This window comes from Oryctolagus cuniculus, chromosome 13 (genome assembly GCF_964237555.1).
Source record: "Oryctolagus cuniculus chromosome 13, mOryCun1.1, whole genome shotgun sequence".
Lineage (NCBI taxonomy): Eukaryota > Metazoa > Chordata > Mammalia > Lagomorpha > Leporidae > Oryctolagus > Oryctolagus cuniculus.
This window is the reverse complement of record NC_091444.1, coordinates 40,308,666-40,323,349: the sequence shown is the minus strand read 5'-3', so window position 1 is coordinate 40,323,349 and position 14,684 is coordinate 40,308,666. Positions and strand designations below refer to the sequence as shown.

The window sequence follows — 14,684 nt, the reverse complement described above, 5'->3', positions numbered from 1 at the left end:
CAGTAATCACCCGAGGCTCTTGTCATGAGCTGCCAAGGCTATGGAAGCCTCTTGAGTTTGCCAACTCCAATCTTATTTAGACAAGGCCAAGTCAAAATGGAAGTTCTCTCCTCCCTTCAGAGAAAGGTACCTCCTTCTTTGATGGCCCGTTCTTTCCGCTGGGATCTCACTCACAGACATCTTTCATTTAGGTTTTGTTTGTTTTGTTTGTTTGTTTGTTTGTTTGCCACAGTGTCTTGGCTTTCCATGCCTGAAATACTCTCATGGGCTTTTTCGCCAGATCCGAATGCGTTAAGGGCTGATTCTGAGGCCAGAGTGCAGTTTAGGACAACTGCCATTCTATGAGTCTGCTCTGTATCCTGCTTCCCATGTTGGAGTGTTCTCTGCTTTTTAATTCTATCAGTTAGTATTAGCAGACATTAGTCTTGTTGATGTGAACCCTTTAACACTTAATCCTATCATTATGATCAGTTATGAACTGAAACTGATCACTTGGACTAGTGAGATGGCTATGGTACATGCCACCTTGATGGGATTGAATTGGAATGCCCTGTTACGTTTCTAACTCTATCATTAGGGGTAAGTCTGATTGAGCATGTGCCGAACTTAACATCTCCTCCTTCTCTTAGTCCCACTCTTACATTTAAGAGGGATCACTTTTCAGTTAAATTTAAACAACTAAGAATAATTGTGTGTTAAAGAGTTCAACCAATGGTATTAACTAGAACAAAAAATACTGAAAGGAATAAGATAGTAAGTTGTTCCTCGACGGTCAGGACAAGAGCTGATCAAGTCATTGTTTCTCATAGTGTCCATTTCACTTCAACAGGTTTCCTTTTAGGTGCTCAGTTTTCACCGATCAGAGAGCACATACGATATTTGTCCCTTTGGACTGGCTTATTTCACTCAGCGTGATGTTTTCCAGATTCCTCCATTTTGTTGCAAATGACCAGATTTCATTTTTTCTACTGCTGTATAAAATTCTATGGAGTACATATCCCATAATTTCTTTATCCAGTCTTCCGTTGATGGGCATTTAGGTTGATTCCATGTCTTAGCTATAGTGAATTGAGCTGCAATAAACACTGAAGTGCAGACAGCTCTTTTATTTGCCAATTTAATTTCCTTTGGGTAAATTCCAAGGAGTGGGATGGCTGGGTCGTATGGTAGGGTTATATTCAGGTTTCTAAAGAATCTCCAAACTGACTTCCATAGTGGCTTTACCAGTTTGTATTCCCACCAACAGTGGGTTAGTGTCCCTTTTTACCCACATCCTCACCAGTATCTGTTGTTGGTAGATTTCTGAATGTGGGCCATTCTAACCGGGGTGAGGTGAAACCTCATTGTGGTTTTGATTTGCATTTCATTGATTGCTAGTGATCTTGAACATTTTTTCATGTGTCTGTTGGCCATTTGGATTTCCTCTTTTGAAAAATGTCGGCCGGCGCTGCAGCTCACTAGACTAATCCACTGCCTGCAGCACCAGCACCCCAGTTTCTAGTCCCAGTTGGGGTGCTGGATTCTGTCCTGGTTGCTCCTCTTCCAGTCCAGTTCTCTGCTGTGGCCTGGGAGTGCAGTGGAGGATGGCCCAGGTCCTTGGGCCCTGCAATCGCATGGGAGACCAGGAGGAAGCATCTGGCTCCTGGCTTCGGATTGGCGCAGCGCACAGGCCGCAACACGCTGGCTGTAGCAGCCACTTGGCGGGGTGAACCCATGGAAAAAAGAAGACCTTTCTCTCTGTATCTCTCTCACTGTCTAACTCTGCCTGTCAAAAAAAAAAAAAAGTGTCTATTTAAGTCCTTGGCCCATCTCTTAAGTGGGTTGTTTGTTTTGTTTTTGTGGAGTTTCTTGATCTCTTTGTAGATTATGGTTACTAATCCTTTATCAGTTGCATAGTTTGCAAATATTTTTTCCCATTCTGTTGGTTGCCTCTTCACTTTCCTGTTTCTTTTGTAGTATAGAAACTTCCCAATTTGATGTAATCCCAGTTGTTAATTTTGGCTTTGCCTGCCTATGCCTCTGGGGTCTTTTCCAAGAAGTCTTTGCCTGTGCCTATATCTTGCAGGGTTTCTCTGATGTTCTCTGATAATTTAATGGTGTCAGGTCATAGATTTAGATCTTTAATCCATATTGAGTGGATCGTGTAAGGTAATGGTCTTGCTTCATGCTTCTGCACGTGGAAATCCAATTTTCCCAGCACCATTTGTTGAATAGACTGTCCTTTTTGTATCCTATTCTTTAAGAATTTGTAATTCTCATCATAGAGATATTTAACATCCTTGGTTAAGTTTATTCCAAGGAATTTGAATGTTTTTGTAGCTATTGTGATTGGGATTGATCTTAGCAGTTCTTTCTCAGCCAAGGAATTGTCTGTGTATACAAAGGCTGTTGATTTTTGTGCATTGATTTTATATCCTGCACTTTGCCAAACTCTTCTATTCTATGAGTTCCTATAGTCTCTTAGTAGAGTTCTTTGGATCCCCTAAATAAAGAGTCATATCATCTGCAAAGAGGGATAATTTGACTTCTCCCTTCCCAATTTGTATCCCTTTAATTTCTTTTTCTTGCCTAAAGGCTCTGGCTAAAATTTCCAGTACTATATTGAATAGCAGTGGTGAGAGTGGGCATCCCTGTCTGGTACCAGATCTCAGTGGAAATGCTTCCAATTTTTCCCCATTCAATAGGATACTGGCTGTGGGTTTTTCATAGATTGCTTTGATTGTATTGAGGAATGTTCCTTCTATACCCAATTTGCTTAGATTTTTCATCATGAAAGGGTGCTGTATTTTAGCGAATGTTTTCTCTGCATCTATTGAGATAATCATATGGATTTTCTTCTGAAGTTTGTTAATGTAGTGTATCACATTGTTTGATTTGTGATCATTGAACCATCCCTGCATACCAGGGATAAATCCCACTTGGTCTGGGTGGATGATCTTTCTGATGTGTTGCATTCTATTGGCGAGAATTTTATTGAGGATTTTTGCATCTATGTTCATCAGGGAAATTGGTCTGTAATTCTCTTTTTCTGCTGCATCTTCATAGAATTTAGGAGGATTCCCTCTTTTTCAGTTGTTCTGAATAGTTTGAGAAGAATTGGAGTTAGTTCTTCTTTAAATGTCTGGTAGAATTCAGCAGTGAATCCATCTGGTCCTGGGCTTTTCTTTGTTGGGAGGGACTTTATTGCTGATTCAATTTCTGTCTCAGTTATGAGTCTGTTTAGGTTTTCTATGTCTTCATGGTTCAATTTAGGTAGGTTGTATGTGTCCAAGAATCTGTCCATTTCTGGTAGATAACCTGTTTGCTGGCATGCAACTCTTTGTAGTAATTTCTGATGATTCTTTTTATTTCTGTGGTGTCTGCTGTTACATTCCCTTTTTCATCTCTAAATTTATTGATTTGGGTCTTTTCTTTTTTTTAGTTAGTTGGGCCAATGGTGTGTTAATTTTGTTTATTTTTTCAAAAAACCAGCTCTTCATTTTGCTGATCTTTTGTAATGTTTTTTTTTGGGGGGGGGGTTCAATTCTGTTGATTTCTTCTCTAAGTTAATTATTTCTCTTCTACTAGTTTGAGTCTGGTTTGCTGTAGTTTTTCTAGATCCTTGAGCTGCATTGATAGCTCATTTATTTGATGCATTGATAGCTCATTTATTTGATGCCCTTCAAATTTCTTAATGTAGACACCTATTGCTATAAACTTTCCTCTTAACACTGCTTTTGCTGTATCCCATAAGTTTTGATATGTTGTGTTGTTATCCTCATTTACTTCCAGAAAGTTTTTTGATTTCTCTTTTGATTTCTTCTATGACCCATTGTTCATTCAGGAGCTTGTTGTTCAGTCTCCATGTGTTTGCGTATGCTCTAGGGATTCCTGGGTTGCTAATTTCCAGCTTTATTCCATGGTGGTCTGAGAAGATGCTTGATATGATTTCTTTAATGCTTTTGAATTTGCTGAGACTTGCTTTATGGCCTAGTATGTGGTCAATCCCAGAATAGGTCCCATGTACTGCTGAGAAGAATGTGTATTCTTTAGGTATAGGATGAAACGTTCTGTAGATATCTGTTAGATCCATTTGGGCTATAGTGTTGATTAAATCTGCTGTTTCGTTATTGATCTTCTGTCCTATTGATCTGCCTATTGCTGAAAGTGGATTATTGAAGTCCCCCAATACTATTGTCTTGGAGTCTAAGTCTCCCTTTAAGTTCCTTAACATATCTTTTAAATAAACCGGTTCCCTGTAATTAGGTGCATATACATTTATAAGAGTTACATCTTCCTGTTGAATTGATCCCTTAATAATTATATAGTGCCCCTCTTTGTCTCTCTTAGCAGGTTTTGTGTTAAAGTTTGTCTGATATTAAGATGGCTATGCCAGCTCTTTTTTGGTTTCTGTTGGCATGTAATATCTTTTTCCAACCTTTTACTTTCAGTCTGCATGCATCTTTGTTGGAAAGATGTGTTTTTTATAAGCAGCAAATAGATAGGTTTTGTTTTTTAATCCATTCAGCCTGTCTGTGTCTTTTAACTGGAGAGTTGAGGCCATTTACATTCAATGTGACTATTGATAAGTAGTGACTTTGCTCTGTCATTTTTCCAAAGATATTTATAATATATGCTTTGAACTTCCTGTGATCTTTTACTGGGAGATTTCTTCCTTTACCTTCTTTGGTACTGATGGCCATGTTTCTGGGTGTGGCAGTTTTTCTCTCTTATCACCTGTGCTATGTCTCGCCATTCCCTCCTAGCCTGTAGGGTTTCTGATGAGAAGTCTGCTGTGAGTCTAATTGGAGATCCTCTGAGAGTAATCTGACATTTCTCTCCTGCACATTTTAGGATCTTTTCTTTATGTTTCACTTGTGAGTTTGATTACAATGTGTCACGGTAAGGATGTCTTTTGGTCATGTTTATTGGGGATTCTATGTGCTTGCTGTACTTGGATGTCTCTTTCCTTCTCCAAACCCGGAAAGTTTTCTGCTAGTATCTCACTAAAAAGGCCTTCTAATCCTTTCTCTCTCTCCATCCCTCAGGACTCCTAGAACCCAAATGTTGTTTTTTTTTTTTTTAATAGTATCCTGTAGATTCCCAACAATATTTTTTAGATTTATAATTTCCTCTAATTTCTAATTTCCTCTTCTTTTCTTTGGTTTGACTGTCTTCTAAGTCTGATATTCTGTCTTCTACCTCGCTCATTCTGTTTTTAAGGCTCTCAAATGTGTTTTCCATTTGTTCTATTGAATTCTGCATTTCATTTTGATTTCAATATCTCAATTTCATATTCTATGAAATTCCTCATCTCATTTTGATTCAACCTTAGGGTTTCATTTTTGCAAGAGAGATTTTTCTGTCCTGTCCTGTATGGATTTCCATAGTTCATGCATTTGTTTTTGATAAATTCTAAATGTTCTTATCATAAATTTTTTGAAATCTTTATCTTGCATTTCTTCCATCTCAGCATCTTCATAATCTTGTATTAGAGTGTCACGTTCATTTTGGAGTGTCATGATGTCTTCTTGTTTCCTCAGTTTTTGTGTTTGTTGTTTGACATTGTGGAAATATTCTTTGGTTTCTTGCTGTGGTGGCTTTTCTTGTTATACTGACTCTAGATTAAGTGGACTGTCTGCTTTTGGTGAATCTCTAGACGCATGTGGTGGGTGTGGCCAGAGAGCTCTGCTCAGTTCTTCAGGGTCAAGAGTGTGCCAGAGTTGACACACTCAGCTTTGGCATGGTAAATCAATCTCTCTCTCTCTCTCTCTCTCTCTTTTATTCAGAAGAGAATTAATTCCACTCAGCTGATCTCTTCTCCTTGATGGCAATCAGTGCCTGAGTGCTAGCCCCAGTGGGTATAGTCTGCTCTGTCCCAGGGACCACACAAAGGATCTGTGCAGTCCTCAGTGTAAGCTCAGATTCCACTACAATGTCTCTCACCAGGTGGCCAAGGCTACTGAGTTTGTGGCGTCTCCCACCAAGACTACTCACGTCTCAGCCACACCATGAGTTCTCCCACACACCCTTAATTTTTTTTTTTATCACAGTCCTGGTTCATAAGCTCCACACATTCACTAGGTCTTAGTCTCCTGTTATTACTCCCAACCAGAGTCAAAGTTTTTCTGTTTGGCTGAAAGCAGGTACAGCCCCGAGCTGGCGCAGCTGTTACATATGTCCAAAATAGCACCTGCTCTATTGTCTCACTCCCCTTTGTAAGGTGACTGGAGAGAGAGAATTGTGTCCTTACCATCCCATTTTTTTTCTTTTCTCTAGTTAGGCTGGTATACTTTCCCCCACGGAGCTTCAAGCCTCGTTCCCTCTAGGCTCTTCCTGCCGCTTTTCCACCAGTGTCTTGGGCTACTGTGGTTTCACCTCACCTCTGTTTCCAGCGCTGGTGTGGGGGAGAAGATTCTTGGCAGCTGAGCTCCTGAGCTATGGGTGCCCGTGTCCTCCACATGGATCCACCACGTCCCTCTACTTCTGGAAGAGTTCCCTCTGCGGTTTTTCCCCTAACTCTTCCCTGAGACTTCACTATCTCCACTTTTATTAAACTATCTTCTTCTGGACTATCAGGGAGCTCCCTCCCTATTCCGCCATCTTGGAGCCCTCCCAGCGAGTAAGTCTTGATATGCAACATGCTTATAAAAATTTCAAAACAGTATTTTAAAAGTGTAGAATGAAAGTATATACAATGAGTTTTCAACCAGTGATTAGAAAATCATACTGCACTGCCTCTATGAGTAAATCTAACCCACCTCAATTCTTAAAGACAGTTAAGCACTTGCTGTATTTCCTAGTATACTTCTGTGACCACAGAGCTATGAAGAACTTCGGTGAATACTCTTGGTCACTTTATCTAGTTTTTGTTTTTGCTTCTAAGAAGAGGAAAGATTAAGCATTCTATGACATTCAGTCATGTTTCATAGGATCTCTAGCAGTCAAGTGTCTTTTTTTGTTGTTGTTTTCACTAAACGTTTTATTCTGAGATAATTGTGGCTCAAGATGCAGTTGTAAGAAATCATACAGAAAGCTCCCATGTACCTTTTGCCTGTTTTCCCCCAAGATGGTAATATCTTGCAAAAAAATAAAAATATTGCAGTAACTAGGACATTAACCTTGATAGAATCAAGATACAGAGCATGTCTCATCACAGGATCCCTCATGTTATCTTTTGATTGCTGTATCCCCACTGGCTCCTTTCTACTCCTACTCTCTCCTTAACCTGTGGCAATCACTAGTATCTTCCCCTTTCTATAATTTTGTCTTTTCAAGAATGGTATCATAAATAATAATAATGAGAATTAGAGGATATTTTTGGAGGTAATAGATATTTGCATAGCATAGGTTATGGAGATTGAGATATATGTACTTACCTCCAGATGCATCTGGTGGTATATAATAAATATTTATATATTTTTGTATGCCACTAAGATCATAATGAAGTGGTTTTCGAAAAAATATGTTCTATATAAGAGGAATCATAGAAAATACAATCTTTGGGATTGATTGTTTTCATTTAAGATAACTCAGGTAGTGTTGTTTCTCTGGTTAATTTCAGATGTTTAGTCTTTGACCTGTTTCTTCAGCTTGATAGAAAGCCTTCCATTGAAATTTTCTATTAAATTATTCATATCAGTCATTGTATTTTTTCATCTCTAGGATTTCTCTCTGGGTTTTTAAAATGTTTATCAAACTTCTCATTTTGTTCATGTATGTCCAAATTCTGTTCAGTTTTTTATCCATGTATTCTTTTAGTTCACTGAACTCCTTAGATTATTCTGAAATTTTTGTCAGTCATTTCACAGGTCTCCATTAATTTAGGGGCCATTGTTGGAGGTTTGTTAGTTTGCTTTAGAAGTGTAGTGATTTTCTGAGTCTCTGTAATCTGTGTCCTTGCACTGGAGTCTATGCCTTTGAGGAGACAGCCAATTTTTCTGGCTTTTACAGGTGTTCTTTTGAAGACCTGCTTTATTGAGTTTAGCCTGTGATTCTGGATGGGCCAGCTGGTAATGACTCCTGTCAAGCAGAGTTTGAGTTCTCTAGATGGCAACACAGTCACTTTTTTTCTGAGCTAGGGTGGAGCATTTGGCCTGGCTTCGCAGTCAGGCAGGGCTGATGACCAAACACAATTCCCTCTGATCAGGCCATGCTGCAGGGTGTGTTTCTTGACCAGATGGTACCACTGTTTGAGTTCTGTGGTTAGGCAGGATTGGAAGAGGTAGTTCAAGGTTAGGTGGACTCGCAGCTGAGGATGATGAACTAGATGCTATGGTCAGTAAGCTTACATAGGTAAGGTTTGCTTCCTTGTCCATGTGGGGACTTGGGGTGTGCTTTGAGGCTGAGAATGAATGCAGTTTGAACCCTATATATGGAAATGTCTGTGAAATTTAAGCTTCACTAGCTTCATGATATATAAATCTTTCATCTGTAAAATGGAAAGATAGGGAAGAGATAGTTTATGATATTTTTTAAAGATTTACTTATCTATTTGAAAGGTAGTGTTGCAGAGAGAGCGAGGCCTTCCATCTGCTTGTTCACTCCCCGGATCACCACAACAGACAGAGCTGGGCTAGTCTGAAGCCAGGACGTCTCCTGGGTCTCCCACGTGGGTGCAGGGGCCCAAGTGCATGGCCCGTCCTCCTCTGATTAAAACCCAGCCAGCCGCCAAGCATCACGAAGGGCAGAGGCCGCCTGTTCTCCTCAGTGTGTTTCACAGAAAAGGCTCCTTGACCCAGTTGTAAGGAGTCTCATCTCTTCCACCTGGCTTTCTTCCCCTTCAGCTCTATTCTATTTTCAGTGTTGATAGAGGTGATCAATCTACCTTTGTGACAATAAAACCAGTGGAAAAGGACAGGGAAAACAACCCATCACCTTCTCTACTTTTAGGATATGGGTAGTTTGAAAATGTGACCTCTCTCCAAATGGTCCCTAATCCAGTTAATTTTTTCCCCTGTAATTGGGAGAAAAGTAAATTGAGGAAATTTGTTTAGACTTAATAAGTTTACTAAAATATATGGTTCTGTGTATGTAAACCTATTTGATAATTCAAATCTATTAGTAAGTGGCCAAAGAGTATCTTGTTTCCCCTTCCTAACACATTTAAATCTTGACTAAAACATTTTCAGCCAAATGCAACTAACTCCTAATGCCTACTAATCATTATCACTTAAAATGCAGATGTGATACCTTTAACACCAGGCATATGAACTGAATGATAATAATAAACTCTGAGTTCATTTAATTCTAAATGAGAGGTAAATCTGCGGAACTCTTTAAACATTCAGGTTGTTTTTGAACCATCATCTTTTTTGGGCTGATGAATTATTTCAAGCCTGTTTACTTCATATAAGAGGAATTTGTGAGGATGTGATTAATATCAAAGATAATAAGCATGAAGGAAATCCATCTGCCATATGTCTTGTAAAGGTGCGTATAACTATATGGGGGTAAGCAAGAGGTGTTTTGAGTTTCAGAGATATTTTGTGTGTTTTTTGAGATTTTAGAAAATTTGCTTAGACTTTAACAGTTTAGCATCTCTAATCTAAAAATCAAAAATGGATTTTGGAGCACTTTTTATTCTGGATTTTCAGATTACCGATGTTCACGATATTTGGGGGAGCATTTAGCCTAGTAGTTAAGATGCTCACATCTCATTTCAGAGTAGCTGGGTTCAATTCGCTGCTCTGGCTCCAGACTCCAGCTTCCTGCTAATGCAGACCCTCGAAGGTAGCAGTCATGACGATCGAAGTTACCGGATTCCAGCTACCTACATAGGAGACGTGGCTTACATTCCTGGTTTTCTGCTTTGGCCAGGCCCAGCCCTGAGCAGTGTGGGCATTTAGGAAGTGAACCAGCAGGTGGAAGTGTTCTCTCCCTCTCAAAAATTTTTAAAGAATGTTAAAAATGTAATACTATAAGCTAATATTAGTATATGAAATAAGGAAGAACAAATAGAGTTCTGAATAAAAGGAACAGAGATTTCTAGATGTATAAATAAGCCATCTCGATGGATGACTGATGTATAAAAATGGGATTTCTTTGGTAGTCATTTTTAATAGTTAACAGTATTCCTTATAAAGAATTGTGTACTTATACTTAACCTATACTTATACTTAACCCCTCATTTTCAAGTTGTCTCTGGCTATGCAGTATTATTTATAAATAATTATCTCTAGTACATAATTAATAGTTACCAAGTATCCCTCATTCAATGCAGCATATCAAGAAATTATCATGGCTGGCACCGTGGCTCAATAGGCTAATCCTCTGCCTGCGGTGCCAGCACACTGGGTTCTAGTCCTGGTCAGGGCTCCAGATTCTGTCTCGGTTGCCCCTCTTCCAGGCCAGCTCTCTGCTGTGGCCCAGGAAGGCAGTGGAGGATGGCCCAGGTGCTTGGGCCCTGCACCCCATGGGAGACCAGGAGAAGCACCTGACTCCTACCTTCGGATCAGCGCAGTGCGCTGGCCATGGCGGCCATTGGAGGGTGAACCAACGGCAAAAGGAAGACCTTTCTCTCTGTCTCTCTCTCTCACTGTCCACTCTGCCTGTCAAAAAAATAAAAATAAAAAAGAAAGAAAAACTACAGCTCATTATCAATGAACAGATTATAGTCCCTGTCAAAAATTAAATTACTCGGAATCATCCCTGCAAAAGCACCAATGAGAGTTGGCATTAATGAAATTGAAGCAGTCAGAGAAAATACTTGGAGTTGGCTTTTGACTATTGCTTTACCACTCTCTTGAGTAGTATGAAGTCAAGAAGAATCATCATCTGGAAAAATCCGAACAGCAACACACTGACATAATACCTTATTTTTAGAATTAGTTATGTGTTGGTACTCAATAAATATCCTTTGATTGGATGAGTAAATAAAATTAATGAAATATTAATCACTATAGATGGAGTATATTTTGTGTAGTTATATTTATTAATGTTTCAAAAGGATTAAATTCAATTTAAGTTAAAATTTAAAAAACAATTTAAGTAGAAGGATATCTAAAACAAAAGATTATTTTTTCAAGAGCTACTCATGTATTTGAGAGAAGGAGAGCATGCTGTCATTTTCTGGTTCACTCCCCAAATCCCTGTGATGGCCAGGGGTGGTCTGGGGCCAATACTGGAAGCTGAGAACTCAATCTCAGTCTCCTATCTGGGTGACAGTAACCCAGTTACTTGATCCATTACTGCTGCTTTCCAGGGTCTCCATTAGCAGGAAGCTGGAATCAGGAGCCAAAGCAAAAAGTTGAATCAAGGTACTCTGATGTTGTACACAAATGTCTTAACCAGCATCTTAACTTCTAGGCTAAGTGCCCACCCCCAGACACATATTTCTGTGATGGCTCTCATGTAGAAGGAAACAAATTGAACAGCTATACTACTAATTTATGAATGAGTAAAAGAACTTATCGGTGAACTTAATGAACAGTGGGAAGCAGATGAGACTTTGGATGCAAAAGACAATAAGATGCTAATGAGTGGCAATGCTAATGATGGCACAGAAGGAACACTGGGGCTCCTTCCTGGAGCACTTAGGCCAGGTCAGCTTTTCCCCCAGAGTATCAAGAGAAAGAATAAACTTTTCAAGAAAATAAGCTGAGTATTTGTTATTTACCGTTTTCAAAGTGCCATGCAAAGGAGATGAATACAAAGTACAAAAGCAAAGCTGTGCTGCTTACAGTTTATTGGAAGAGACAATTCTTTGTGTATAAAAATAACTGTAGAGGTGGTCCCTTTGCTTTGATAATTATTCTAGTCAACCACTTAGCAACATGTAAGACAAACAATGTTTCCTACACTGCACCCCCCCCCAAAAAAAAAAAACACTTGTAAAACAGCCATGTTACAGAAAAGTCAGAGGAAATACAGATTAGCATGATATAAAGTTAGAGTATGTTTCTTATTATGAACTAGCCAGTACTCGACTAGCATAACCTGAGGAGTGGGGGTATTGCAATTAAAAAGCAATCCTTGGAATAAATGTAATGCATTCAGGACATATTTGTTGTGAAAACGGGCTTTGTATGAATGTCAGGCCAATAAAAGAATGAGACAGTAAGCTACAAAACTCCACACGGGGCAGAGGCAGAGGCTCTCCCAGTAGGAGTCGTAGGGAGGACGATCTGCGAGAATGGGAGTTACCAAGACTGTGAGAAGCCAGGCTACAAGGAAGAGCAGAGGTCCATAGCCAGCAGAACTGAGCTGGGCTCAGGAATCAGAAGGTGGACACTTGTGTAATAGAACAAGGAGGAGGAGACCCCAGTGTAGGTGGACAATGAGGTAGTAAAGACCAGGAAGCAAGGTTAGGGTCGAGGTGTGCAGATTCCTCTTTGCTGGATTCTGAATAAATTCTGAAAAGTCTGCCTTATCTGGGTTACTTAGTTTTAACCTTCTTATCCTGTATTTCATGTTCATGTTTTTAAGTCTGATAAATAATTGGGACTTCAGAAGTGAAAATAATTCCTGTGATTGGTGGATTCCCTGGATTCATGGGTAACTTCAGAAATACCTCAAGTCTTGAATTTTTCTTAGTTTGGCTAAATCTTAGTTATAATTTAAAGTAATATTTTCTTGTTTTTGTTTTTATCAAGACTTAACAATTGGTGTTTAAATTTGAAGAACATAAAGCATATAAAGAAGGAAGTATAAAATATACTCCTCATGACATGAAAAAAAGACTAAAATGTTTCATCTCATTTTGTGTGAATGAATTGTGACTTTTTAACACTTGACATTTACTGTCATTTAATTAGCTGGATCCATCTCGAACATACTCTCTAGATGAATTTTGCGAAGAACAATTACAGCAAGCTAGCCAAGCATTAAATAAACTTGAAGATGTCAGGGATAAAGCAATTTTGGAGTTAAAAAGGACATTCTTAAAGGTAATTTTTGAATGACATTCTCTCAGATTATGGTTGCTATGTATTGATTAAAGCCATTACTCTAAGCTGGATCATTGGAAAAGGTGTCCAAAATGGGAAATAGAAGGGAAAAGGTAGTTAACTAACCAACTGGTGCCGCATCTTTACCATGTACAAGAGCTTTGCCAGGTGCAATGTGGAAATGCAAGAAAAAGAACTAGTGAAGATACATATAGTGCGTGTGTGTGTGTGTGTGTGTGTGTATTGCATGAACAACTTCAGGATTCTTAACATCTAACTTGAACTGGTAGGTAAAGGGAAATGTGATTGGTGAGAAACTTCATAGTGCCCATGAAGAAAGCTCAGGACAAATACACCTAGATGGACTCTGACATAGCTAAGGATTTCCTAAAGAAGACTCAGTAACATGATGAGCAGTATCCTCACGACCTTCTCAGCCTCTGTGCAGTTGCTAGTTTCGTAGGGCTGTTTTATGCAGTTCCTGCATGCAGGAATGATGATGCATGGAAGTATAATTGACCAATGCAGTTGGATAAGGGACTGATGCAATATCATCTAGTTATGGACCTGCTATGCAGGTAGACACGTGAGCTCTCTGGAGGATTGGGTGGACTGAGCCTCCCTCAGAGAGTGTTCAAAAGTTATTTCTCTGAATTGAATTTGGATAAATTCTGGGTAACCATGCCTTCGAGACTTGACATGTTGATAAGATGAAGTGCAGCTGTTTGAAGTAGAATCTGAAAGCCTCCCATTGCTTCTTAATCTTCATAGTCCTCCAACTTCCAGAAGCCCGGACATACGCAGGCAGACTCTGAGACAGTTTGGCCAAGGACAGTATAGATAAATGATTTACAAAATAAAACTCAGGTCATTGAAATAGAAATGTTTCACTCGGTCACTCTACCCACTCAGTGCTACTGCTATCTGATCATAAATATTTGTTAAGAAATTTCCATTTAAGTCAATTGCATATGAGAACATTTTAGAGCCATTGCTAATCCTGATAATGGAATCTACCAAAGTTGCTCACTTCGTGGAAATATGTAGAATTAATAAATATGATTATAAAACTGAGAACATATGCAAAAATGATCACTAGAGCATTCAGTTTTACTAAATTATGGTATTTGACTGAAAACTGAGTCAAGATAACATAAAATTAGCTCATAAGCAGATAAGTTGCGAAAGTCAAACAAGAAAGTATATGCTAAAGAATGTCTACATGTTTCCACACGGAAGCACTATTCTCCAACACCCTGGGTATTACTTAATGTAAGTTCTCATATCCATCCAGTGCTGCCACCTCTAGCCAAGTTAGCACAAAGTTAACTATCACAGCACTGTAGGTGCAAGGATTTGCCATGATCTCTGTGGGATTGTTGGGCATAAGGTTTGTTATCGGTCTCAGAATTTTGAGTTCTGTGCTTGTAGCTCAACTTCCTCTGCTTCCCTCTCTCAGATACCTTTCCACCAAACCCTGCTCCATAGCAAATAAACTCCAATTTAAATATTTTTTAAATTTCTGTTATTATAAAGAGCAGATTCGCATATATTTCATAGGTAAAATTCTAGGAAAATAACCATATTCCCCTCCCTAAAGTTTTTAAAAATCACTAACAGAACTACTTTTTTAAAACAGTAGAATATAAGCTTAAAAGTATGACTACTGAAGTATCAGTGGAATTTTAAAACAGCATGAAGAAATAAAAAAATGAAGATTGAAAGTGTTTTTAGAATGCTAAAGGACTATCAAATAAAAATTACTTATGTGTGTACAATGAACCATTTTAAGTAACTCTGGGTTACTTTCAGGAGCAC

At 38.9% G+C, this 14,684-nt stretch overlaps 1 protein-coding gene across 1 annotated transcript in view; it reads left to right on the top strand.

Moving 5' to 3' along the window:
* DNAH14 (dynein axonemal heavy chain 14) overlaps positions 1-14,684 on the top strand; it is a 344,335-nt gene that overhangs the window by 50,505 nt on the left and 279,146 nt on the right. Inside the window, exons 9-10 of the mRNA XM_070055424.1 lie at positions 9,270-9,411; positions 12,735-12,866. Of these exons, the coding sequence (XP_069911525.1) occupies positions 9,270-9,411; positions 12,735-12,866 (274 nt within the window). The remainder of the gene's footprint in view (positions 1-9,269; positions 9,412-12,734; positions 12,867-14,684) is intronic.